Source organism: Salmo trutta, chromosome 28 (assembly GCF_901001165.1).
Source record: "Salmo trutta chromosome 28, fSalTru1.1, whole genome shotgun sequence".
In the NCBI taxonomy this organism is placed as follows: domain Eukaryota; kingdom Metazoa; phylum Chordata; class Actinopteri; order Salmoniformes; family Salmonidae; genus Salmo; species Salmo trutta.
Genome location: NC_042984.1, coordinates 27,792,828 through 27,817,885, shown reverse-complemented (window position 1 = coordinate 27,817,885; position 25,058 = coordinate 27,792,828). Strand labels below are relative to the sequence as shown.

Genomic DNA, 25,058 nt, shown 5'->3' with positions numbered 1-25,058 from the left:
CATCTTGAAACCCGCCATCATTAACACAATGGAAAAATGTAATGATTTAATATTTAAATACTGAAAGTGTGTGGGCTACGGAAAGAAACAAAATGGTGCAGTTTCAGGTCATGTGGCGGAAAGTGATGCGGCCGCTGGAGATCGGGGGGGGTGCAAGTGGGTCTGGGCAGGTGTGATGTAGTTGACGATGTTTGTACGATGTAGTCGTTTGTACAGTATGTGTATGTTTTGTATTGTTTATAAAATATCAAATAAAATTGTAAAAAAAAAAAAGGATCATATCTTTCACCTGGATTCACCTGGTCAGTCAATGTTATGGAAAGAGCAGGTGTTCTTAATGTTTGGTGCACTCAGTGTAATTGAATCTCTGGTGAAACTGTTTTTCTAAGGGATTTTTGGTAGGTGGTTTTGCGATATGTATTAAATGCAACATGCATTTTTTTTCACTTTTTTGCTACACCATGAGGAGACAGACAAAATGAGATGTTTTTAGACCAGTTGAAGAGTCCAACACATTGTTCTGATATCACTGCTGTCGTGTCCTTGTATCACAGCTGTTGTTCTTGTTCAGTTAGTAGTTTCTCTTTTTCTATTTCCTTTGTACCATACTCTTATTTCTTTCTCTCACTCATGTCACTCTCTCTCTCATCCTCTCTCTCGCTCTCTCACAGGCACAGGCACCCACCCACACTCAAATACAAACAGAAACAAAACACATAACCCTCTTTCCCATATTCCCATGATGCATCTCACAGTGCTATGAATGTTCCATTGTATGTAGTACCAACTCCATACTCTCTATCACCTCCCATCAATGTCTCCAAACTCATTGCGTTCCAGGTCCCCTATTGCCACACATACATCTTGTAGATAACAATGACTGACTTGGCCGGAAGGCACACGTGCCTAATAGGCCCTTCCATCTCCATTCAGAGCCATATACTCTACCATGTTCAGTAATGACAGACACTATAATGTCTCAATAGGAGCACTGACTCCAAGCACGGACTACAACTCCCTTCAACACTTCAAAAACTGGTTGTCTCAACAATGAGCTCTCATTCAACTTCATCAACGTGGCTGCCTGATATTTGCTAAAAGTTGTCAGAATATACAGTTTGTCTCATAATCTAGATGTCAACCACAAAACAACAAAAGGATTTGAAGCTGTTGTTGAATATTTGTTTGCACATTTATTTGCATAACACTTAAGTGGTAACTATACATGTGTAGTAGTATTTGGCTTGACATGAATGGATGCGATTTCAAAACAACGTCTGCAGGTGTAGGAGAAAGTTTAGGGTTATTTACTATTAGCTTGTTTTGTCTACTAGTTCGTTGTAAAAATCAAGCTAGCCTTTTAACTTCCCACATCTCCCCATATGATATAATAATGTGTAACCTACAACATTATCCCAGTTTGATATGTTGCTTGAATGCGTTCACGCCAATATCAGCAAAAAAATATTACAGAATTTTTCCTCACGGCAAGATAGCAGAAAACTGCTGCAAAAACTTTACCAACTTTTCCATTTAGAAATAGCCTAGAATCACACAGTTATTATTACTTCAAAACAAAAAACCTTTTGTGGATTCTAATAAATCAACCATGTTGTTTGGATTATTGTTTGAGGAGTCGCTGAGATTATATTTGGTTATGAGCTACAAGCGTACCGACGCCTACTACAAGTAACCGTAGCGTAAAGTAATCATTGAGTTTAACACAGCCATCAACTCCCTCAACCATGATCCATCCCCCTGTGGATTGGCTACTCACTTGCTTCTGTGACCGTGCTACCCTCCTCCATGCGCTGGGGTCCGCAACCCACCCTGGTGCAGGCGCTCAAGTAAAACATGTACTTGCTCATCTCCCCCAGGCCCTGCAGGAGCCACTGGGTGGTGTCGGCACTGCTGACGTTCACCTCCTGCATGTCCCCCATCGCCAACGTCTCATTTACTATAGAAGAAGAAAATAATAGAAGCCATTTAGCAGATGCTTTTATGCAAAGCGACTTACAGTCATGCGTGCATAATTGTTTACATTTTTTATTTAACCTTTATTTAACTAGGCAAGTCAGTTAAGAACAAATTCTTATTTACAATGACGGCCTACCCTGGCCAAACCCTAATGACGAAGGGCCAATTTTGCGCCGCCCTATGAGACTCCACAATCACGGCCGGTTGCGATACAGCCTGGGTCTGTAGTGACGCCTCTAGCGATGAGATGCAGTGCCTTAGACAGCTGCGCCACTCGGGAGCCCGAGTTTTACGTATGGGTGGTCCCGGGAATCAAACCCACTATACTGGCGTTGCAAGCGCCATGCTCTACCAACTGAGGTACAGAGGACCACCCAAGAAGAAGATATACACTACACACACACATACACATACACAAAAATACACATATGTTTGGAGAGGCTGGAGCAGAGATCATCTCATGCAGCTCACAGTCAAACATTCACATGACACGGGTCATGACTTTTGTGCCAGGAGTTTTGTGAGCTGACTATGTGAGCTGACGAGGAAAACAAGACTCTAGTTACAAGACTTGACTAAGAGTCTGGGGCCTACACATATGCTGTAATTAGGCTCCAGAGGTTTTCATTGTCAGGTCTCGTGGTAAATAAATGGAGTATTTTACCCATCGATTACAGATTCCAATTACTGCACTTACAATTCACTGCCTCCCTTTTTTCTGTATTAGTGGCTTTCCATGTTATTCCTAAAGACGTTGCTCTGAAGCAGCATGTACATAAAGAGATACCTCTATATAATGATAAGTTTTAATAAGATGTCCTTGTTGATTTTTTCTTGTTGTTGTAATACTGTATATTTGCCAGCCTGTTAGACTCTCTGAACCAGTTCTATTGTAATGCTCATATTCCCACTGGCTCCTTGTACTTTAATATTAGTGAAATGCTGATATCTGATGACAAGCACTGAAAAGGGCATGCTGGCTGCATTCAGATGCTCGACTGGCTCAGTGGGTGCTAGAACAACTGCAGGGAAGGGTCTCCCATAACATTCAGAAATGTCAGGCAAAAAAAAAATGCAGGTAAAAGGAAAATGTAATGAATGTGATGAAAGCCTCTTACCTCAGTGTTCTCTCCATAAGATAAGTGTTCTCTTCATATAAGATGTGAATGGTTTCATTTGAATTCCATGTGATAGAAAGCATATAATGACATATGAACACTAGTCATGTCTTCTTTTGATTTAGTAAACGTTTCCATTCTATTAGGGGAAAAACAGCAACTACATTTTATATGCCTATAGAGGTAACCCTCTGCCAGTGGGCAATACCAATAATTGAGCTTTAGAGAGAACCCAATTGACCATTGAGTATTTAACAGCACCATCTAGTGCATGTTTTGATAGTGCAGCTATTGGAACAACAGCAAACTGTACTACAGTAAATGACCAGTCTAAACTGACTGCTAGGTAGGTCAAGAGTAATATTCAGCTGGTAAAATTGTGGTGAAGTTGTGTGTACATACTCATCTACTGTAGTAATACTAGAGTAGTCATATGAGTACATACTCATCAAGTAATACTAGGGTGGTCATGTATGTACATACTGAGTTGGTACTGCAGGAGATATCCCATAAGGATGCCGTTGGCCTCAAAGGGGGGTGCCCACACCAGGGTGATAGAGTCTCTCTGGGCGTTTGACACTGTCAGAATGGGCACTTGTTCGGGAACTGTCAAACATAGAAAAACAAACAAATATTACACATTCAGCCTACAATCCGTCATAATCGTATTGAATATACTTCTTAGGCTTACCTTGTTGTGAAATCTATAGGCTTTAGCGTTCACATATTTTGAGCTTCATTTTTCAGCAACTCACACAAATGATGTATTAATATACACTATAAGACAAACACTCAGTGCTTAAGATATATAAGACAGTATAAGACAAACACAAACACTACAGTAACATGTTGTGTTCTGTGATAACACCACAGTTCTCAGGGCGGGTGATGTGACTGCACAATGGCTATTACTACAGGACACAGCTAACTACCTCACATCTGCTACACAAAGTTGGCATTGTTGTACTGTTATGCCTTGTAGTAAATCTGTGAGTGAACACAGCCCTCTGCCAATATTTACCTCCTTCTGGAGTCTGGAAGGTGACGGGGTCACTATTGGGGCCGTTGCCCCTTTTGTTAAAGACGTTGACGGTCAGTCTGTACTCCGAGAAGGGTCTGAGGCCAGGTACCATGGCATGGCTCCTGTTCCCCGGGAACGTCAGGAAATGTCTCTCCTCAGGAATTCTGTTGGAATGTAGGAGACTCCGTTTCCTCAGCCAGTGCACCTGAGGGAGGGATAGAAAATGAAGAGACTTATATGGCAGCCATTTTGAAGATGATATTCAAATAAGAAAAGGTTTGTTTGTGATGGAGATTGTTTCACAGGACCTTTTTTAGTTATTTATTATATATTTTTATTGGACATATACACTCCCCTCCATATGTATTTGTACAGTGAAGCTAACCATTTTAATTTGGCTCTATCTTTCATATTAGGCGACAGTACAGAATGTCAGCATGTCTTGTGCCATTTTGGAGTCACTTTTATTGTAAGTAAGAATAGAAGATGTTTCTGAACACTTTTACATCCATGTGGATGCTCCCATGATTATGAATAATCATGAATGAATTGTGAATAAGGATGAGAGAGAAGCTCATAACCCCCATTTTTTGTTGTCGCCTCTGAACGGCATCTCACTCATCATTATTTATGATTCATTCATGATTTTTTTAAATCATGGTATCAGAAACATCTCACCTACTCACTTAAAGAAAATTACTCTAGTCATCATTCAGTTACTATTGGACAAAACATAACCCAAAACACAATCAAAACAAACTGCAAATTAGTTTGTAGAGTTGCAAGCTTGATGTAGTCAATGCATGCAATCAACACTATATGGGACCAAATACTAAACTTTTGACTTCTTTAATACATTAGAAGTGAATATGTTCAAATTCATTATTCAAATGGGAGGACTAGATACATAGTGATTTCATTTCTAAACAGTAAAACAGATATTTATGAAAATACCCTCAAATAAAAGGTGGCATTCTGTACTGTCACCTTATATGAAACCTTTGATCTCAAATCCCCAAATCTGGAATATAGAGACAAATTTAAAAATGTTGCTTCACTGTCCAAATACAGTGCCTTCGGAAAGTATTTAGACCCCTTGACTTTTTTCACATATTGTTACATTACAGCCTTATTCTAAAATGGATTAAATTAAACAAATATCCTCAGCAATTTACACACAATACCCCATAATGACAAAGCAAACAGGTTTTTAGAATGTTTGCAAAGGTATAAAAAAATAAAAATAAAAATGAAATACGTAAGTAATTACGTAAGTATTGATACCCTTTCCTATGAGACTCGAAATTGAGCTCAGGTGCATCCTGTTTCCATTGATCATCCTTGAGATGTTTCTACAACTTGATTGGAGTCCACCTTAGGTAAATTCAATTGATTGGATATGATTTGGAAATATAAGGTCTATATAAGGTCCCACAGTTGACAGTGTATGTCATAGCAAACACCAAGCCATGAGGTCGAAGGAATTGTCCTGGGGGCTCAGAGACAGGATTGTGTCGAGGCACAGATCTGGGGAAGGGTACCAAAAAATGTCTGCAGCATTGAAGGTCCCCAAGAACACAGTGGCCTCCATCACTCTTAAATGGAAGAAGTTTGGAACCACCAAGACTCTTCCTAGAGCTGGCCGCCCAACCAAATTGAGCAATCAGGGGAGAAGGGCCTTAGTCAGGGAGCTTTAGAGTTTCTCTACGGAGATGGGAGAACCTTCCAGAAGGACAACCATCTCTACAGCACTCCACCAATCAGGCCTTTATGGTAGAGTGGGCAGACGGAAGCCACTCCTCAGTAAAAGGCACGACAGCCCGCATGGAGTTTGCCAAAAGGCACCTAAAGACTCTCAGAACATGAGGATCAAGATTCTCTGGTCTGATGAAACCAAGATTGAACTCTTTGGTCGGCCTGAATGCCAAGTGCCACATCTGTAGGAATGTGGCAGGGACTGTGTAACTAGTCAAGATCGAGGCAAAGATGAACGGAGAAAAGTACAGAGAGATCCTTGATGAAAACCTTTCTCCAGAGCGCTCAGAACCTTAGACTGGGGCGAAGGTTCACCTTCCAACAGGACAACAACCCTAAGCACACAGCCAAGACAACGCAGGAATGTATTCAGGACACATCTCTGAATGTCCTTGAGTGGCACCACCAAAGCCCGGACTTGAACATGATTGAACATCTCTGGAGAGACCTGAAAATAGCTGTGCAGCAATGCTCCCCATCCAACCTGACAGAGCTTGAGAGGATCTGCAGAGAAGAATGGGAGAAACTCCCCAAATACAGATGTGCCAAGCTTGTAGCGTCATCATACCCAAGAAGACACGATGCTGTAATCGTTGCCAAAGGTGCTTCAACAAAGTACAGAGTAAAGGGTCTAAATACTTACGCAAATGTGATATTTCTGTTTTGTATTTTGAATAAATCAGCAATAATGTCTAAAAACTTGTTTTTGCTTTGTCATTATGGGGTATTGTGGGTAGATTGAGGAAAAAAAAACAATTTAATCAATTTTAGAATAAGGCTGTAAAGTCAAGGGGTCTGAATACTTTCCGAAGGCACTGTACATATAGAGGGGAGTGTAAGGGCATACAATTGACAAGTCTTGACATAAGTACAAATAATGTGTTTGTCTGATGAGTTCCAACTTTTTCATTAGAAGTATTGCTTTTTCACAGCATTTCACACACTTTGAAATAACACCACATATTATTTTGCATCTACACTGAACAAAAATATAAACACAACATGTAAAGTGTTGGTCCCCTGTTTCATGAGCTGAAATAAAAGATCCCAGAAATGTTCCTTACGCACAAAAAGCTTATTTCGCTCAAATGTTGTGCACAAATTTGTTCATATCCCTGTTAGTGAGCATTCTCCTTTGCCAAGATAATCCATCAACCTGACAGCTGTGGCATATCAAGAAACTGATTAAACATCATGATCATTACACAGGTGCACCTTGTGCTTGAGACAATAAAAGGGCACTCTAAATTGTTCAGTTTTGTCACACAACACAATGCCACAGTTGTCTCACATTTTGAGGGAGCGTGCAATTGGCATGCTGACTGCAAAAATGTTCACCAGAGTTGTTGCCAGATAATTCCATTTGAATGTCTCTACCATAAGCCGCCTCCAACATAATTTTTGAGAATTTGGCAGTACGTCCAACCGGCCTCACAACTGTAGACCACGTGTATAGCATTCTGTGGCGTTTGCTGATGTCAACGTTGTGAACAGAGTGCCCCACAATAGCATTTTATCGATGTCAATTTCAATGCACAGAGATACCGTGATGAGATCCTGAGGCCCATTGTCATGCCATTCATCCTCTGCCATCATCTCATGTTCAGCATATGTTTCAGCATATGTCGCATGGAACTTTACACAATTCCTGGAAGCTGAAAATGTCCCAGTTCTTCCATTGCCTGCATACTCACCAGACATGTCAACCATTGAGCATATTTAGGATGCTCTGGATCGACGTGTAAACGACAGCTTTTTCCAGTTTCTGCCAATATCCAGCAACTTTGCACAGCTATTCAAGAGGAGCGGGACAACATTCCACAGGCCACAATTAACAGCTTGATCAACTCTATGTGGAAATGTGTCGCTCTGCATGAGGTAAATGGTGGTCACACCAGATGCTGACTGGTTTTCTGATCCAAGCCCCTACCTTTTTTTAAGGTATCTGTGACCAACAGACGCATATCTGTATTCCCAGTCATGTGAAATCCATAGATTAGGGCCTAATTTATTTATTTCAATTGACTGATTTCCTTATATGAACTGTAACGCAGTAAAATCTTAAAAATTGTTGCATGTTGCGTTTATATTTTTGTTCAGTATAATTACAAAGCACCTTATGGTTTTCACTACTTTGTCAGGTAGGTAATTATTTTATGGCGTTGATTTTGCATCCCTTGCCTTTGCAACCATGAAAAAATCTTTAAAATGACAAAGAACTAAACGCATCATTCATGTTCTTGTTTAATTTGAACTGTTTATCAATGATCAAACATAATGCAAGTCCTTTATACTGAAACACGTTCTGTTTATCTATTATTTAATGTATTTAGTGCAAGCAAATTAGTTTTTCCCAGTAGAGTTGTAGTGACATGTTTTGGGGACTTATTATTTTGAATGCTAGAAAATAAAAAAGTATTTAATATATTATATAGATCATTAAAACAAAGAAGGCTACTAAAATTCATTTTTCTATTTTTTTCACAAATATGTGTCCCTAAGTTTTATGCCATTGGTGTTACTGACATACAAATCACTCCTTACAAAGACATACAATTATTTGTTAATCACACCTTATAGTTTGTCATACATTTGAGGATTTCAATGATGATTTGGTAACCTGGGTACCAGTCTGTTTGAGTTCTCATTCCACTCCTTGCCACACATTGTCATGCTACCCATAGCATGTTTAGCATGACATGGAGTACAATGAGGGGAATGTTAGCAAAACAGGTTCTAGATTTCAGGCTAATGATTTGGTGTTACTAAATATAAAGTGTAATTGGTGTTACTCTATTTAGATGAAAGGAAATGACTGGTTATCATAATAAAATAAAACATTTGAAGTTATTAAGTTGCCATATAAATTGATTTAAAAATGGGAAGATGCACCCAAATACATTTAAATAAATAAAATCTATGAATTCGATATTTTTTCTAAATTCAATGCCAAAATCCATTGTGACTCAAGAATGACTCAAGTGCCATTGAGAATGAACTGCAGCTGACTAATGATAACTAGGGCTGGGTGATATGGCCAAAATATCATATCACATTTTTCTTTTCTTTTTTACGCTATGAGGGTATTTGACGATATTTTGTTTTTTAAAAATACAAGTTCTAAATATGCTTCATGAGTAGTGCATATCCCCAGGGAGGCAACAAATACATTCTAAGTGGTTTTAAATGGGTCTTTCTCTCTTCTGATTGTTTTATACTGTTCAATTAAACTTCACCCAAAAATAAATGTTTAGCATTTTCATACATTTACTTCACTCATTTATTATTTCCACACTGTAAAACATTTGTCTTTGTTTGCCTCTATTTTGTGAAAAAGTCAATTTTCCTTTATCATAATAATGATTGTCCTCTATGACCATGTATTTTCAATAGATTCCACGGCAGTTCATACTTTCGCCACAAGGTGCATTGTGCCATTTTCTAAGATGCTTTCGGCAACTCAAAGGTAAGATTCATGGCAAAAACCATGTGCGCACCGTTGGTGCCAGCGCTCTCACAGGCACTATTCATGGCATACAGTGCCTTCAGAAAGAATTCATACCTCTTGACTTATTCAACATGTTGTTGTGTTACAGCCTGAATTCAACATGTATTAAATTGATTGTTTTTCACCCATCTACACACAATACCCCATAATGACAAAGTGAAAACATGTTTTTAGATATGAGCTTTGCACACCTGAATTGCACAATATATGCACATTATTATTTTTAACATTCTTCAAGCTCTGTCAAGTTGGTTGTTGATCATTGCTAGATAGACAGCCATTGTCATGTCTTGCCAGAGATTTTCAAGCTGATTTAAGTCAAAACTGTAACTAGGCCACTCAGGAACATTCAATGTCATCTTGGTAAAGAACTCCAGTGTATATTTGGCCTTGTGTTTTAGGTTATTGTTCTGCTGAAAGGTGAATTTGTCTCCCAGTGTATTTTGGAAAGCAGACTGAACCAGGTTTTTCTTTAGGATTTTGCATGTGCTTAGCTCTAATACATTTATTTTTATCATAAAATACTCCCTAGTCCCTGCCGATGAAAAGCAAACTCATAAAATTATGCAACCACCACCATAGTTGAAAATATAAAGAGTGGTACTCAGTGATGTGTTGGAGTTGCCCCAAACATAACGCTTTGTATTCAGGACAAAGTACATTTCTTTGCCACATTTTTCACAGTTTTACTTTAGTGCCTTACTGCAAACATGATGCAAATTTTAGAATATTTGTATTCTGGAAAGGTTTCCTTGTTTTTCACACTGTCATTTAGGTTAGTATTGTGGAGTAACTACAATGTTGTTGATCCATCCAAATGTTTCTCCTGTAACTGTTTTAAAGTCATCATTGGCTTCATGGTGAAATCCCTGAGCGGTTTCCTTCCTCTCCGGCAACTGAGTTAGGAATGACGCCTGTATCTTTGTAGTGACTGGGTGTATTGATACACTATCCAAAGTGTAATTAATAACTTCACCATGCTCAAAGGGATATTCAATGTCTGCTTTTTTATTTTTACACATCTTCCAATAGGTGTCCTTCTTTGAGAGGCATTGGAAAAGCTCCCTGATCTTGGTAGCTTTTCCAATGCCTCTGTGTTTCAAATTCACTGCTCGACTGAGGGACCTTGCAGATAATTGTATGTGTAGAGTACACTTATTATGTGACTTGTTAAGCAAATTTTTTCAAAATGTGGAAAAAGTCAAGGGGTGTGAATACTTTCTGAAGGCAGTGTAAAGTCCATGTGCACACCCGAAGCTCTGCTAGCAAATTAGCAGTTCTCAACTGTTAGCAGTCTTTTACTGGTGATAAGAACGGACGATTGCCATACTTTTTCGAGTTTCATTACTCAGTTATTACATTTATATAACATTTACCAAACGAAAAGTAAAAATCCAAACTGGTATATTGTAAATGCGGTTTGTCGCATGCTAACTAACTTCAATGTAAAACTAAATGTACACAAAATGGTAGATTACACAGAGTACCCTGACTTGAGAAACACACAGGCAACCTTAAATTCAGCCTAAATATTCCACATTTTTGTTTCTCAAATAGGAATACAGCCTGTGGAGTAGGCTACCCAGGGATATGTACAGGTGGCCCAGTATTTATGTTAGGTGAGACGTAAAGGCCCTACTTTGGGTGAAGAAGAGCAACAGAGCTAGGCAGAAAGGCCCACCTCAAGTAAAATCCTGATAGAGAAACTTGGATAATGTTCATTAGGCCACACAATGGAAAGCATTTTAAAATGTTTTACCACTAAATATTCGTGTTTACATTTACATTTGACATTTTAGTCATTTAGCAGACGCTGGTCCCCAAACCGTGGGATGAGACCCCCTTAGCGGACAAGCTAGTTCCTCCCTATTTCAGTCCATTTTCTTCCATTTGGTACCTGATGAACACGACCCTGAACACTCACATTGTAGCCCCCCAGATGACCACGCAATGTTGCCTGGGCAACCCTCGTCCAACTGACTCTGAGAAGGGTGGTGTTCAACACCTCCACTGCCACGTCCCGTGGGGAAGCTGTAGGCACTGGAGAGGACAAGCACCAATCAGTAGCAATAGTACACGCACACCCACCCACACACCCACCCACACACACAGTAGACAAAGGATAGGTAGCCCACATTTACAAAGAAATACAACACCAAGAAGGAACAAACACACTATATAAAACAAAAGCATTGCCACTTCTGTATGAAACTATGGAGGGTACGTATTAGTACAGTCTATGTAGAGGGCGGGGGGGGGATATAGTATGGAGGGTGTGAAAAACAAAACTAAGATCCATTATCCTTTGTGTCATTATGTGTCAAATCTCACAATTTGCTCAGACAAAGGTGAGAATTTGACTTGCAAACTCTGCAACGGTTCCATTTTTTTTATGTTAGGGGACTACTTGAAGTACACCTACATGGGACTGGGGTGATATCCAGAAAAAAATTACAGACACTTAACCTGATACATTATCCCGAAAACAATGCCAAAAGACAACTGAAGACAAGAAAATGGGGGAGGGATAAGATGCAATGTTCACATAAATGAATAATATTGGGCTCTTTGTCAAAAATGGCAGTTGGGTCACTTAACAGAAAGTAGTACTAGGACACACTACAACACCATCTGCACATCAGAACAGTAGATAAACAGTGGAAATGTAAAATGTACGATACAACCAATGATGATTATTTGCTTTATACAACTAAGAGTAGAACAATTGTTTTCATTCACATAGAAGAGCAACATGCCTCCCCTGGGTGGGCTTGGTTAAACACTCATCTCCCCTACTTGCACATTATGATACACCTATACAGCCTTGAAAGTGTACATCCCAATAATATCTCCTTTCTCCTGAAGTGCGTACTCATTCACTATTTCCTTTCAAATCAGTGAAGAAACTGTGAATTTATACTATATACAGTTGAAGTCGGAGGTTTACATACACCTTAGCCAAATACATTTAAACTCAGTTTTTCACAATTCGTGACATTTAATCATAGTAAAAATTCCCTATTTTAGGTCAGTTAGGATCACCAATTTATTTTAAGAATGTGAAATGTCAGAATAACAGTAGAGAGAATGATTTATTTCAGCTTTTATTTATTTTGTCACATTCCCAGTGGGTCAGAAGTTTACATACACTCTATTAGTATTCGGTAGCATTGCCTTTAAATTGTTTAACTTGGGCCAAACATTTCAGGTAGCCTTCCACAAGCTTCCCACAATAAGTTGGGTGAATTTTGGTCCATTCCTCCTGACAGAGCTGGTGGAACTGAGTCAGGTTTGTAGGCCTCCTTGCTTGCACACACTTTTTCAGTTCTGCCCACAAATGTTCTATAGGATTGAGGTCAGGGCTTTGTGATGGCCACTCCAATACCTTGACTTTGTTGTCCTTAAGTCATTTTGCCACAACTTTGGAAGTATGCTTGGGGTCATTGTCCATTTGGAAGACCCATTTGCGACCAAGCTTTAACTTCCTTCCTAACTGATGTCTTGAGATGTTGCTTCAATATATCCACATCATTTTCCTTCCTCATGACTCATGATGCAATCTATTTTGTGAAATGCACCAGTCCCTCCTGCAGCAAAGCACCCCCACAACATGATGCTGCCACCCCCGTGCTTCACAGTTGGGATGGTGTTCTTCGGCTTGCAAGCCTCACCCTTTTTCCTCCAAACATAACAGTGGTCATTATGGCTAAACAATTATATTTTTGTTTCATCAGACCAGAGGACATTTCTCCAAAAAGTACGATCTTTGTCCCCATGTGCAGTTGCATAGTGTAGTTTGGCTTTTTTTATGGCGGTTTTGGAGCAGTGGCTTCTTCCTTGCTGAGCGGCCTTTCAGGTTATGTCGATATAATTTTACTTAGGATATAGACACTTTTGTACCTGTTTCCTCCAGCATCTTCACAAGGTCCTTTGCTGTTGTTCTGGGATTGATTTGCACTTTTCACACCAAAGTACGTTCATCTCTAGGAGACAGAACGAGTCTCCTTCCTGAGCGGTATGACAGTTGCGTGGTCCAATGCTGTTTATACTTGTGTACTATTGTTTGTACAGATGAACTTGGTACCTTCAGGCGTTTGGAAATTGCTTCCAAGGATGAACCAGACTTGTGGAGGTCTACAATTGTTTTTCTGAGGTCTTGGCTGATTTCTTTTGATTTTCCCATGATGTCAAGCAAAGAGGCACTGAGTTTGAAGGTAGGCCTTGAAATACATCCACAGGTACACCTCCAATTGACTCAAATGATGTCAATTTGCCTATCAGAAGCTTCTAAAGCCATGACATCATTTCTGGAATTTTCCAAGCTGTTTAAAGGCACAGTCAACATAGTGTATGTAAACTTCTGACCCACTGCAATTGTGATACAGTGAGTTATAAGTGAAATAATCTGTCTGTTAACAATTGTTGTAAAAATTACTTGTGTCATGCACAAAGTAGATGTCCTAACCGACTTGCCAAAACTATAGTTTGTTAACAAGAAATTTGTGGAGTGGTTGAAAAACTTGTTTTAATGACCCCAACCTAAGTGTATGTACATTTCCGACTACAACTGTATATAAGGGAAGTGAACGTGCACACTTTGGGACAATAATTGGGACATTGCCAAAAAGAGGCCATATGTATGTAGTTCATTGGATTAAAGGAAACACTTTGGTGGTCTGTTACTCACAGTCTTCCCCGGAGTACCCTGTCACTACTTTGGGTTCTGGGCCCCAGCCGTGACTGTTGCGACTCTGGATCTTGATCTCGTAGGGGACAAATGTGGGGGTGTTCTTGACGATAAAGGCGTGTCTTTTGACAAGATGCTCTTTCCAGATATCTTCTACGCCCAGTTTCCTGTAGCTCAACTTGTACTCCAGGCCTGGACCATTGTGCTCCACAGGCAATAGTGGCTGTGACAGAGGACAACACAACAGAAAGTACATCATTAAACACATAAGGTATCTACAACATACTCTACCTGTTTCTAAGACATACAGCATACAATTGCTGGCTTTAAGGGTAGCTATAGATGCAGTTATGAGTCTCTCTCACCTCCCAACTGATATCCATTTGATGGGGCAGATGACCCTGAATTTTGATGTTTTCTGGGTTTTTATCAGGAGCTGTGAGGACATATGCATTATTATATATTTTGCTTTGAGTTAAGACAATTCCTTTAGGGCGCATATGGCCAAAAATAACTCTTCACATGACAATTGCCAATTCATTGAAAACTTTGAAATCCTCTTAACCTATATATAAAGTACACCGTTATAAACGTATAATAATATGATTATAACAGGTTACAGAGAAAGTCAAACCTGCAGGAGGGGTTTTGTATCGGTCTGTGGGGTTGCTTGGGGGCCCTTTCCCAATGGCATTAACTGCATACACTCTAAACTGGTAGTTCAGGTGGCCGTGTAATGTCAACACCGCTGTGACCTGGTTGCCAGGGACTCGCTGGAGTTCTCGCCAGGTCCCAGGATCCCACTGACTCTCCTCGTACTCCACTATGAACTCTGTGCTCGTACAGTATACAAAATCATAAATCAGCCATTCAGAAATAAATATACTGTGTACTGAAAAAGTACTACATTGTATGTCTACATTAGGAAATATCAAAATACACTACGTGACCAAAAGTATGCTCGTCGAACATATCATTCCAAAATCATGGGTATTAATATGGAGTTGGTTCCCCTTTTGCTGCTATAACAGCCTCTTCTGGGAAGGATTTCCACTAGATGTTGGAACATTGCTGTGGGGACTTGCTTCCATTCATCCACAAGAGCAGGTCGGGCACTGGTGTTGGGCGATTAGGCCTGGCTCGCAGTCGGCATTCCAATTCATCCCAAAGGTGTTCGATGGGGTTGAGGTCAGGGCTCTGTACAGGCCAGTCAAGTTCTTCCACACAGATCTCGACAAACCATTTCTGTATGGACCTCGCTTTGTGCACGGGGGCATTTTCATGCTGAAACAGGAAAGGGACTTCCCCAAACTGTTGCCACAAATCTGGAAGCACAGAATCGTCTAGAATGTCATTGTATGCTTTAGCGTTAAGATTTCCCTTCACTGGAACTAGGGAGACTAAACAATGAAAAACAGCCACAGACCTCCAACACCAAACTTTACATTTGGCACTATGCATTCGGGCAGGTAGCGTTCTCCTGGCATCCACAAAACCCAGATTTGTCCGTCAGACTGCCAGATGGTGAACGTGTGATTCATCACTCTAGAGAACGCGTTTCCACTGTTGCAGAGTAAAATGGCGGCTTTAAAACACTCCAGCTGACGCTTGGCATTGCACATGTTGATCTTACACTTGTGTGCGGCTGCTCGGCCATGGAAACCCATTTCATGAAGCTCCCAACGAACAGGTATTGTGCTGATGTTGATTCCAGAGGCAGTTTGGAACTTGGTAGTGAGCGTTGCAACTGAGGACAGGCGATTTTTGCATGCTACGCGCTTCAGCACTCGGCGGTCCCATTCTGTGAGCTTGTGTGGCCTACCACTTCGCGGCTGAGCCGTTGTTGCTCCTAGACGTTTCAACTTCACAATAGTGTACCTTGTCTGTGCATATATTTCACATTATAGAAATCTCTTTTTACAGTTTCAGGAAAGGGGTTATAATATATTGAGGAATAACACCCCCAAGTGTTACATGACAATCAGAATGTTTTTAGTACACTGAACAAAAATATAAACGCAACATGTAAAGTGTTGGTCCCATGTTTCATTAACTGACATAAAAGATCCCAGACATTTTACATACGCACAAAAGGCGAATTACTCTCAAATGTTTTGCACAAAATTTGTTTACATCCCTGTTAGTGAGCATTTCTCGTTTGCCAATATAATCCATCCACCTGACCAGTATGGCATATCAAGGAGCTGATTAAACAGCATAATTATTAGACAGGTGCACCTTGTGCTGGGGACAATAAAAGGCCACTCTAAAATGTGCAGTTTTGTCACACAACACAATGCCACAGATGTTAAACCTGAGGGAGCGTGCAATTGGCATGCTGACTTCAGGAATATCCACCAGAGCTGTTGCCAGAGAAATGAATGCTAATTTCTCTACTATAAACCGCCTCCAATGTTGTTTTAGAGAATTTGGCAGTACATCCAACCGGCCTCACAACCGCCGACCACATGTATGGTGTCGTGTTGGCAAGCGATTTGCTGATGAAGAGAGTACCCCATGGTTACGGTGGGGTTATGGTATGGGCAGGCACAAGCTACGGACAACGATGAGATCCTGAGGCCCATTGTAGTGCCATTCATCCGTCGCCATCACCACATGTTTCAGCATGATAATGTACAGCCCCATGTCGCAAGAATCTGTACACAATTCCTGGAAGCTGAACATTTCCCAGTTTTTCCATGGCCTGCATACTCAGACATGTCACCCATTGAGCATGTTTGGGATGCTCTGGGTTGATGTGCCCAACAGCGTGTTCCAGTTCCCGCCAATATCCAGCAACTTCGCACAGCAATTGAAGAGGAGTGGGACAAAATTCCCTAGGTCACAATCAACAGCCTGATCAACTCTATGTGAAAGAGATGTGCCGCGCTGCATGAGGCAAATGCTGGTCACACCAGATACTAACTGGTATTGGCCAAACTTTTTTTTGTTTTTTATCTGTGACCAACATATGTATATCTGTATGTGAAATCCATAGATTAGGGCCTAATTTCTTTATTTCAATTGACTGATTTCCTTATATGAACTGTAATTCAGTAAAATCTTTGAAATTGTTGCATGTTGCGTTTATATTTTTGTTCAGTATATGTTTGTAGTTTGCTGAACTGGGACCACATTTGATCTTCTCTTTCTAGTCCCACAGGTACGGTGTACATTTGAGGACATCCCTCCTTCCTATAGCAAAAGGTTGAGGGTGAAGACAGCTGACTGTGGTAGCCAGGCCTACCAGTGGCAGAGCTGTTGTGGTCATCACCGGGTACCCAGGCCAACCGGACACTCCAGCTCTTATGTTCAGACAGCTCCACATCCTCTGGCGCATCAGGGACATCTGAAACAACATAACAGCAACATTGCAATCACATTATGATGGTGGGGTGCACAGTTCCAGTCATTTGAGGACCGCATTCCTGCTACATTTCATCTTTGACCGCCTTTTATAGTAACTAGGGACTGACTTCTACCTGTGACACCTGGGACATGTTCATTGGGGCATGCAATGGGAAAAAAAACAAATATTTTGCAAAGGAAAACTAAAATTATACATTTTCGTCCAGGTAGTCCTTCCCTCTTTCAGTCTATTTTCTTCCGTTTGGTGCCTAATTAACACAACCCAGATAGGTACACTCTTCAGCCAATCAGTAAGATCCCTATTAAGCACCGTAGGTACCAAAGATAAATCAAAACCGTCTGGACTGCGGACCTCCAGGGCCTGAATTGTGCACTTCAGCACTACAGATGTAGTACAATGGCATTACTGAAACTGACGGTGATGCTGCTTACCCAGTACAGTAACAAGTGCAGAGGCGGTGTCCTGGTCTAGATTGGTTCTGGCGGTACATGTGTATGTTCCCTTGTCGCTTTGGTTTACATTGATAATTTGTAGCATTCCATCATCCAGAAAATATCTAATAATAAAAGCACATTTATAAAGAGAGACTCATAATACATTCACTTGTATCAGTGGTAAAGCTGTCAATCTTAATAGGTGGTTTCTATGAATATTTCTGTAATCTTTGTGAGGTGATCCAACTTCCTACATTCTTGTAATAGTATAGTGATGAATACTTGTATACAAAATGGGGTAACAATCCCATTAGGGTATCTTACCTGGACTGTTCTGTGAATGGGGGTATCTCTTCCCCATCCTTGCTCCAGACTATTTGAAACTCGTTCCTAAGAGATATATCATACTCTGCTTGGCATGTAAGCTGGGCTGTGGTGCCACTTAATATGTGCAGGTCCTGCGGCGGCTCCACAATTTGGGTGGAATCTAAAACATACAAATACATTTACCGGGTGAATTAAACAAGATCTTATACTCTTCTGATGTTCAGTTACATTTGAAAGTTTTGCGGGCCATATTTGAAGTCTCAAGCTAGCTATGTAAGTCAGGTGAGAGAGAGTTACAAACATTTTACACACAAGAGAAATGAGAGAGAGGATACAATGGGATAACCATTGTTTTTTCTTGGAGTTTCCCTGGGCAGTTTGCAAGTAATCGGCATAGCAAGGTTGGCTGAATTGAACTATGTCTGGATGATAATGAATGCCATATTTTCCCTGCTACCTTTCCTGTCAACACTTATCTGAAAGGACTAGATAGATAAAAGCAATATGGCTGAAAGCCAACATCCTTATTATTTGTCCTAAACCCAATTTCCTTCAAAGTGCAAATGAAAAAAGCTAATGATAAGCCATTCAATGCTGTCTAAGGTGCTGAAATACCTTTGACGTCCAACAAGGCTGTGATGGCTGATTTTCCCTCTGAATTGGTGGCAAAACATACATATTCCCCACTGTCTTCTTTCCCTGCCTGGTTGATCTGCAGCGATCCATTCTTAAAAACTGAGAATCGTTCCCCCTCAACAGATTCCGTAGTGTCATCCTTGTTCCTAGAAGACAAGCATTTCAGAGTTGCCATTTGATAAGCTGTTTCCCTACCGGACATGTACATGTTAAAACTGCATTGGATATACAATAATTACACAAAAACACATTTTATTGTTACACAAATTGAATTCTAATACATCTTTGCTTTCAAAGACACCTGAAAAGCCTGATTGACGTGCAATTTTAGTTCCTAAATACATTACAAATTTGGAAAACAGTTTATCTAGTCATTTAACATGTCATGTTAGAATTGCAAGTGGAATTGTGTGTGGAACTTCCAGTAGGGTTGGTTTGCACTCTTCCTCATTTTGTTAAGGTGTTGGCGAATGAAACTAGCGGAACTCATGAGTCCTATATGAAATTTGAATGGGTCAATGTCAATGGGTCTAAGAGAGTGTTCCCTATCTAAACCCACCAAAAGAGAAGGATTAGGGGTGATATTAGTGAAAGAGATAATCAGAATATAAGGAGATGAACAGAGGAAAAGTGTCACAGAACTGCCCAGATGGAGGACAAATGAAGAATAGGGTGATGTATGATACATAAAACAGCAGGAGAGAGAGAATTAAGGATGATTCGGGCATTGTTCACCACCAAAATAATAAACAATAAAAAACAATAATAAAAAACAGATCGCTCACTCACAAATTTGACTTCAAAACTGGATGCGTGCTGAATCCTTGTTCATAGTGAATCAAATGAACAGCACACCAAAAAGTGATTGTCAAAATGTAATGGCAAATACATTAATTATTGAAGATAACCTTTTGCAGTGCTTTCCATACCAGTCACTACAGGTGTTCACCAACAACAGCAGGAGAAATAGGCTGGTGGCTCAACTCACCAGGAAACAGTGGATGGAGGGGAGCTGAATACTTTGCAGTCCATGATGATATCCCTCCCTTGCACTACTGAATATCGCTGGTAATCCTTAGTCAGCATCCGAGGTGGGAGATCTGTGGGGGAAGCAAAAACATAAAGCTATCAACCATGGCATAGGTTAATGATTGGTTTATTGGTAATACTATCATGAGGAAGAATTTGGGTGGTTTTAGGTAAGCTGTTCACTGTGGTGCACAATTATAGGCCTTAGAATCACAATTATAGGCCTTAGAATTTCTAGTTTGAGAAAAGTAATTGTTAGCTTGGAATGTCCAAGCATAGCCTCGTCCAGGATCTGTTTGTGCTATGCTGCTCTGCTTCTCGGATAGGACTGGTTGTGTGTGTGTTCTGTGGCCAGCAGAGGTTGCAACTGTACAATAAACACACTTGCATGCATTCCCACATTCCAGCACACACACTATTGTTTAAAGAATCACTATTATACTGTGTATCTTATGGAGAAATCACTGTCAGATTCATCAAACATTAGTCAAATTAAGCAATAATACATGAGAGGCCATGTGTTATGACATTTTATCATGGCTGTGATGTGGTCATAGCTACGAGGCGAAGCCACGAGTTAGTTATCTCTTAAGGATTAGCCCCTTTTGTAAAATTTTCGCCTAAAATGACATACCCAAGTCTAACTGCCTGTAGCTCAGGCCCTGAAGCAAGGATATGCATATTCTTGGTACCATTTGAAAGGAAACACTTTGAACTTTGTGGAAATGTGAAAGGAATGTAGTAGAATATAACACAATAGATCTGGTATAATACAAAGAAAAAAACAACCGTTCTTTTGTATTTTTTTGTACCATCATCTTTGAAATGCAAGAGAAAGGCCTTATTGTATTATTCCAGTCGAGGTGAAATTTAGATTTTGGCCACTGGATGGCATCAGTGTATGTGCAAAGTCTTAGACTGATCCAATGAACCATTGTATTTCTGTTCAAAATGTTGTATCAAGACTGCCCAAATATGCCTCATTTATTTATTAATAACTTTTCATGTTCAAAATTGTGCACTCTCCTCAAACAATAGCATGGTATTCTTTCACTGTAATAGCTACTGTAAATTGGACAGTGAAGTTAGATTAACAAGAATTTAAGCTTTCTGATAATATCAGATATGTTTATGTCCTGGAAATGTTCTTGTTACTTAGAACCTCATGCTTATCACATTAGCCTACGTTAGCTCAACCGTCCCGTGGAAGGGACACTGATCCCGAAGAAGTAAAACAAATAAAAAATAAAGATTATTTCCCAAACGATCAATTTATAAACAAAACATGATGCAACATTCACCAACACTGGTTGTCAAGTGACATTTTAGGCATTCTCTGGTCGTTAGTTATTTTTGTATTGACTGCCATGTAAAGCAAAACTACCCAAGCCCTGGTTGATAGTTCCAGAACCTTGGTTTCTAGGGACGCTGTCCATGGTTCTGAGAATAGCGCACGTCTGGTCTATTCATAGGAACATTTTATGTCAGATCGAAACATTGTGTAGGGGCACTGTCCATGGTTCTGAAAACAGTGCCGAAACATTGTAGCAAAGACATTGATACAGCGGATCAGAATAAAAACCACAATGACAATTTTTTTCAGATGGTCACAGCATCGACAGCTATTTATTTGTGATACACATTGAATTGCAAATGTCCAATTAGTGAAGTAGCGGTCTAACACCAGGTCTAACACCAGTAGCGGTCTAACACCTTTTATTTATTTCGTCACATTCCCAGTGGGTCAGAAGTTTACATACGCTCAATTAGTATTTGGTAGCATTGCCTTTAAATTGTTTAACTTGGGTCAAACGTTTCAGGTAGCCTTCCACAAGCTTTCCACAATAAGTTGGGTGAATGTTGGCCAATTCCTCCTGACAGAGCTGGTGTAACTGAGTCAGGTTTGTAGGCCTCCTTGCTCGCACACGCTTTTTCAGTTCTGCTGACAAATTTTCTATAGGGTTGAGGTCAGGGCTTTGTGATGGCCACTCCAATAGTGGACAACTTTGTTGTCCTTAAGCCATTTTGTCACAACTTTGGAAGTATGCTTGGGGTCATTGTCAATATGGAAGACCCATTTGCGACCAAGCATGGACACATGCTCAAACTCACACATTTTGGATAAACTTAAAGGGGCAATCTGTAGTTGCTACATCCATTTTTTAACTTATAAATTATATATATTAATGTAAAGATATAATTTTATCGTATTATTATATATAGTAAAAAGCGATGGGTTAGAAGAAGCTTACATAACCAACCCATAAAGTAAGAATGTACATCCATATATGGCCAGCTATGTAAACTTTAACATTGATTTCTCCTGCAATAGATGTCATTCAATTGGTAACATACATTTTTGTCATCTTCTAATGCCTCTCAAAGGGAAAGTAATCTAAATGTAACTGAATGTAATCAGATGACATTACTGAGTACTTTTAGAAAGTAACCTATCCAACCCTGAATGACAATATATTTTTATTCTATTCATATACTGCATAGCAGCCTAGCTATTTGAAAAATGCTTATACCTTGCACAGATGGGGTAGCATTGATGAAAGGGTGTCCCATTGGCTCCATGATATATCACAGGTTGTCATCATCGGAGAACTTTCGTCTGGGGTATAGCTAAAAGGGTGGGGCATTTTCATGTAATTTAGAGATATATTTTTCTAGCGATCCCATCGTGCAGAGCTCGTTCCCTAGGTTTTCATACATGCAGCCGCATACATGCAGCCGTCTCTTTCCATTTGATTTTTGTGGTTCTTGGTTTCTTCATTGAAACTCAGTGTTGCGTATCTCGATCCATATTTGTATTATTGCGAATTAGTCTGGCTTCAGTTTGCGATTTCCTTCGTTTCCTCTTCGGCCAAAGTGCAACTACAAATGAAACGACACCTTATTCAGTAATCGTACGTGTGGCAGGGCTCAAGGCTTCCGACTCACAGAGGATTTTTAGGTCCTGCTGTGTTATACAGTGCCTTGCAAAAGTATTCATCATCCTTGGCGTTTTTCCTATTTTGTTGCATTACAACCTGTAATTTAAATGTATTTTTATTTGGATTTCATGTAATGGACATACACAAAATAGTCCAAAATGGTGAAGTGAAATGGAAAAAACAACTTGTTTCAAATGTTTTATTTTTATTTAAAAATGGAAAACTGGTGTGTGCATATGTATTCACCCCCTTTGCTATGAAGCCCCTAAATAAGATCTGGTGCAACCAATTACCTTCCGAAGTCACATAATTAGTTAAATAATGTCCACCTGTGTGCAATCTAAGTGTCACATGATCGGTCACATGATCTCAGTATATATATACCTGTTCTGAAAGGCCTCAGAGTCTGCAGCACCACTAAGCAAGGGGCACCACCAAGCAGCGGGACCATGAAGACCAAGGAGCTCGCCAAGCAGGTCAGGGACAAAGTTGTGGAGAAGTACAGATCAAGGTTGGGTTATAAAAAAATATCAGAAACTTTGAACATCCCCATGGAGCACCATTAAATCCATTATTAAAAAATGGAAAGAATATGGCACCAAAACAAACCTGCCAAACCTGCTACCAAAACTCATGGACCAGGCAAGGAGAGCATTTATCAGAGAGGCAACAAAGAGACTAAAGATAACCCTGAAGGAGCTGCAAAGCTCCACAGTGGAGATTGGAGTATCTCCACTGTGCTGCAAAAGGTGGCTCGACAAGGTATTGACTTTGGAGGGGAGGGGGGGGGGGGGGAATATTTATTCATGCGCAAGTTTTCTGTTTTTTGTCTTATTTCTTGTTTGTTTCACATTAAAAAATATTTTGCATCTTCAAAGTGGGTGGCATGTTGTGTAAATCAAATGATACAACTCCCCCCCCCCAAAAATCTATTTTAATTCCAGTTTGTAAGGCAACAAAATAGGAAAAATGCCAAGGGGGTGAATACTTTCACAAGCCACTGTAGCTGGGTGGTGTCTGGTTCTGTCCCTGCGCTCCCTTCTCAGCTGTTTTTATGACACCAGCAAAGACATTGTTTGCGTTTAGGAACTCAGTATCTCTGACACCAAGATCGTCTCAATGGAGCCTCATTTAAGTCGCGGTTTAGGCCTAACCCGCAGTCCAGCGACGCTGTTGATTCCATATCGGTCTTCTTACTTTAGCGGTGTAGAAACTCCGGAGAATATTACCCATCTCCTGTTTTGAAACAGTTGCCAGATCGATGTTTATCCCCTTTTCTGACAGCCATTCCAGAAAGCACTTCATTGCTTTTCTATGTCTATAGCAGCGCTACTGATTTCTGCATGTCTAACGTTAACGCTAGGCTCAGTTTGCTGGTACACTTGCATTTCTTCTTGCTTCATTTCTTTCATATCGTCCTCCTCTTCTTGTTGGCACAATTCTTCAAACGTTAGTGGATAAAACAAATCAAAAGTAACTTTAAAATCATCCATGATGACTTACAGGTGCTAAGACATAGTTTTAAAAGTAGTAGGTTGCTAGGTAATGACGTAAACGATGCCACTTTATATGAACGTGGCCCTGTGTACATGTATGTTGTCTCATATCATGGGCAGGTGAGGCTCTAAAAATGGGAATTCCAAACCACCCGTTGTATAAATGTGTAATACTATATTTATATGGATATGACATCCATAAGCTCCCTATCAGACTTCTGGGTGAACCAGGGCTGTGTGCTTTAGCTACACACACATGCCCACTCAGGAAAAAAATTCAAACTGTAACCAGTGCCTGCAACCTGGATCAGGTTGTCAGTCAACCTACCAGGGTAGGTACAAACAGCACAGGAATTACATCATCAACATGTATTGATCACAGTTTACTAACGCTGCAGATATTTGCTTTAAAGCAATATCCAAATCCATAGGATGCAAGTAGCCTAGTGGTTAGAGTGTTGGACTAGTAAACGGAAGGTTGCAAGATCAAATCCCCCAGTTGACAAGGTAAAAATATGTTGCTATACTCCTGAACAAGGCAGTCAACCCACTGTTCCTAGGCTGTCATTGAAAATAAGACCAGAATATTTGCTGGTCTGTGGTGTGTAATGAGGAGCAACCAGACTCTGCACTTGATGCATTTATGAAACTACTTATTCCAGTTACTAATAAGCACTCACCCATTAAGAAAAAATCTGTTGAATCCCCTTGGATTGATGAGGAATTGAAAAATGGTATGCTTGAGAGGGATGAGGCAAAAG

General features: G+C 40.1%; 1 protein-coding gene across 4 annotated transcripts in view; it reads right to left on the bottom strand.

Annotated features, from left to right (window-relative positions):
- chl1a (cell adhesion molecule L1-like a) overlaps positions 1 to 25,058 on the bottom strand; it is a 118,945-nt gene that overhangs the window by 23,661 nt on the left and 70,226 nt on the right. For all 4 annotated transcript variants that reach the window (XM_029719448.1, XM_029719447.1, XM_029719450.1 and 1 more), the window contains exons 11-22: positions 19,822 to 19,933; positions 18,813 to 18,979; positions 18,195 to 18,357; positions 17,868 to 17,992; positions 17,314 to 17,415; positions 14,701 to 14,898; positions 14,432 to 14,502; positions 14,067 to 14,289; positions 11,304 to 11,419; positions 4,117 to 4,321; positions 3,579 to 3,701; positions 1,778 to 1,957 (exon numbers count right to left, since the gene is read on the bottom strand). In XM_029719448.1, the coding sequence (XP_029575308.1) occupies positions 1,778 to 1,957; positions 3,579 to 3,701; positions 4,117 to 4,321; positions 11,304 to 11,419; positions 14,067 to 14,289; positions 14,432 to 14,502; positions 14,701 to 14,898; positions 17,314 to 17,415; positions 17,868 to 17,992; positions 18,195 to 18,357; positions 18,813 to 18,979; positions 19,822 to 19,933 (1,785 nt within the window). The remainder of the gene's footprint in view (positions 1 to 1,777; positions 1,958 to 3,578; positions 3,702 to 4,116; positions 4,322 to 11,303; positions 11,420 to 14,066; positions 14,290 to 14,431; positions 14,503 to 14,700; positions 14,899 to 17,313; positions 17,416 to 17,867; positions 17,993 to 18,194; positions 18,358 to 18,812; positions 18,980 to 19,821; positions 19,934 to 25,058) is intronic.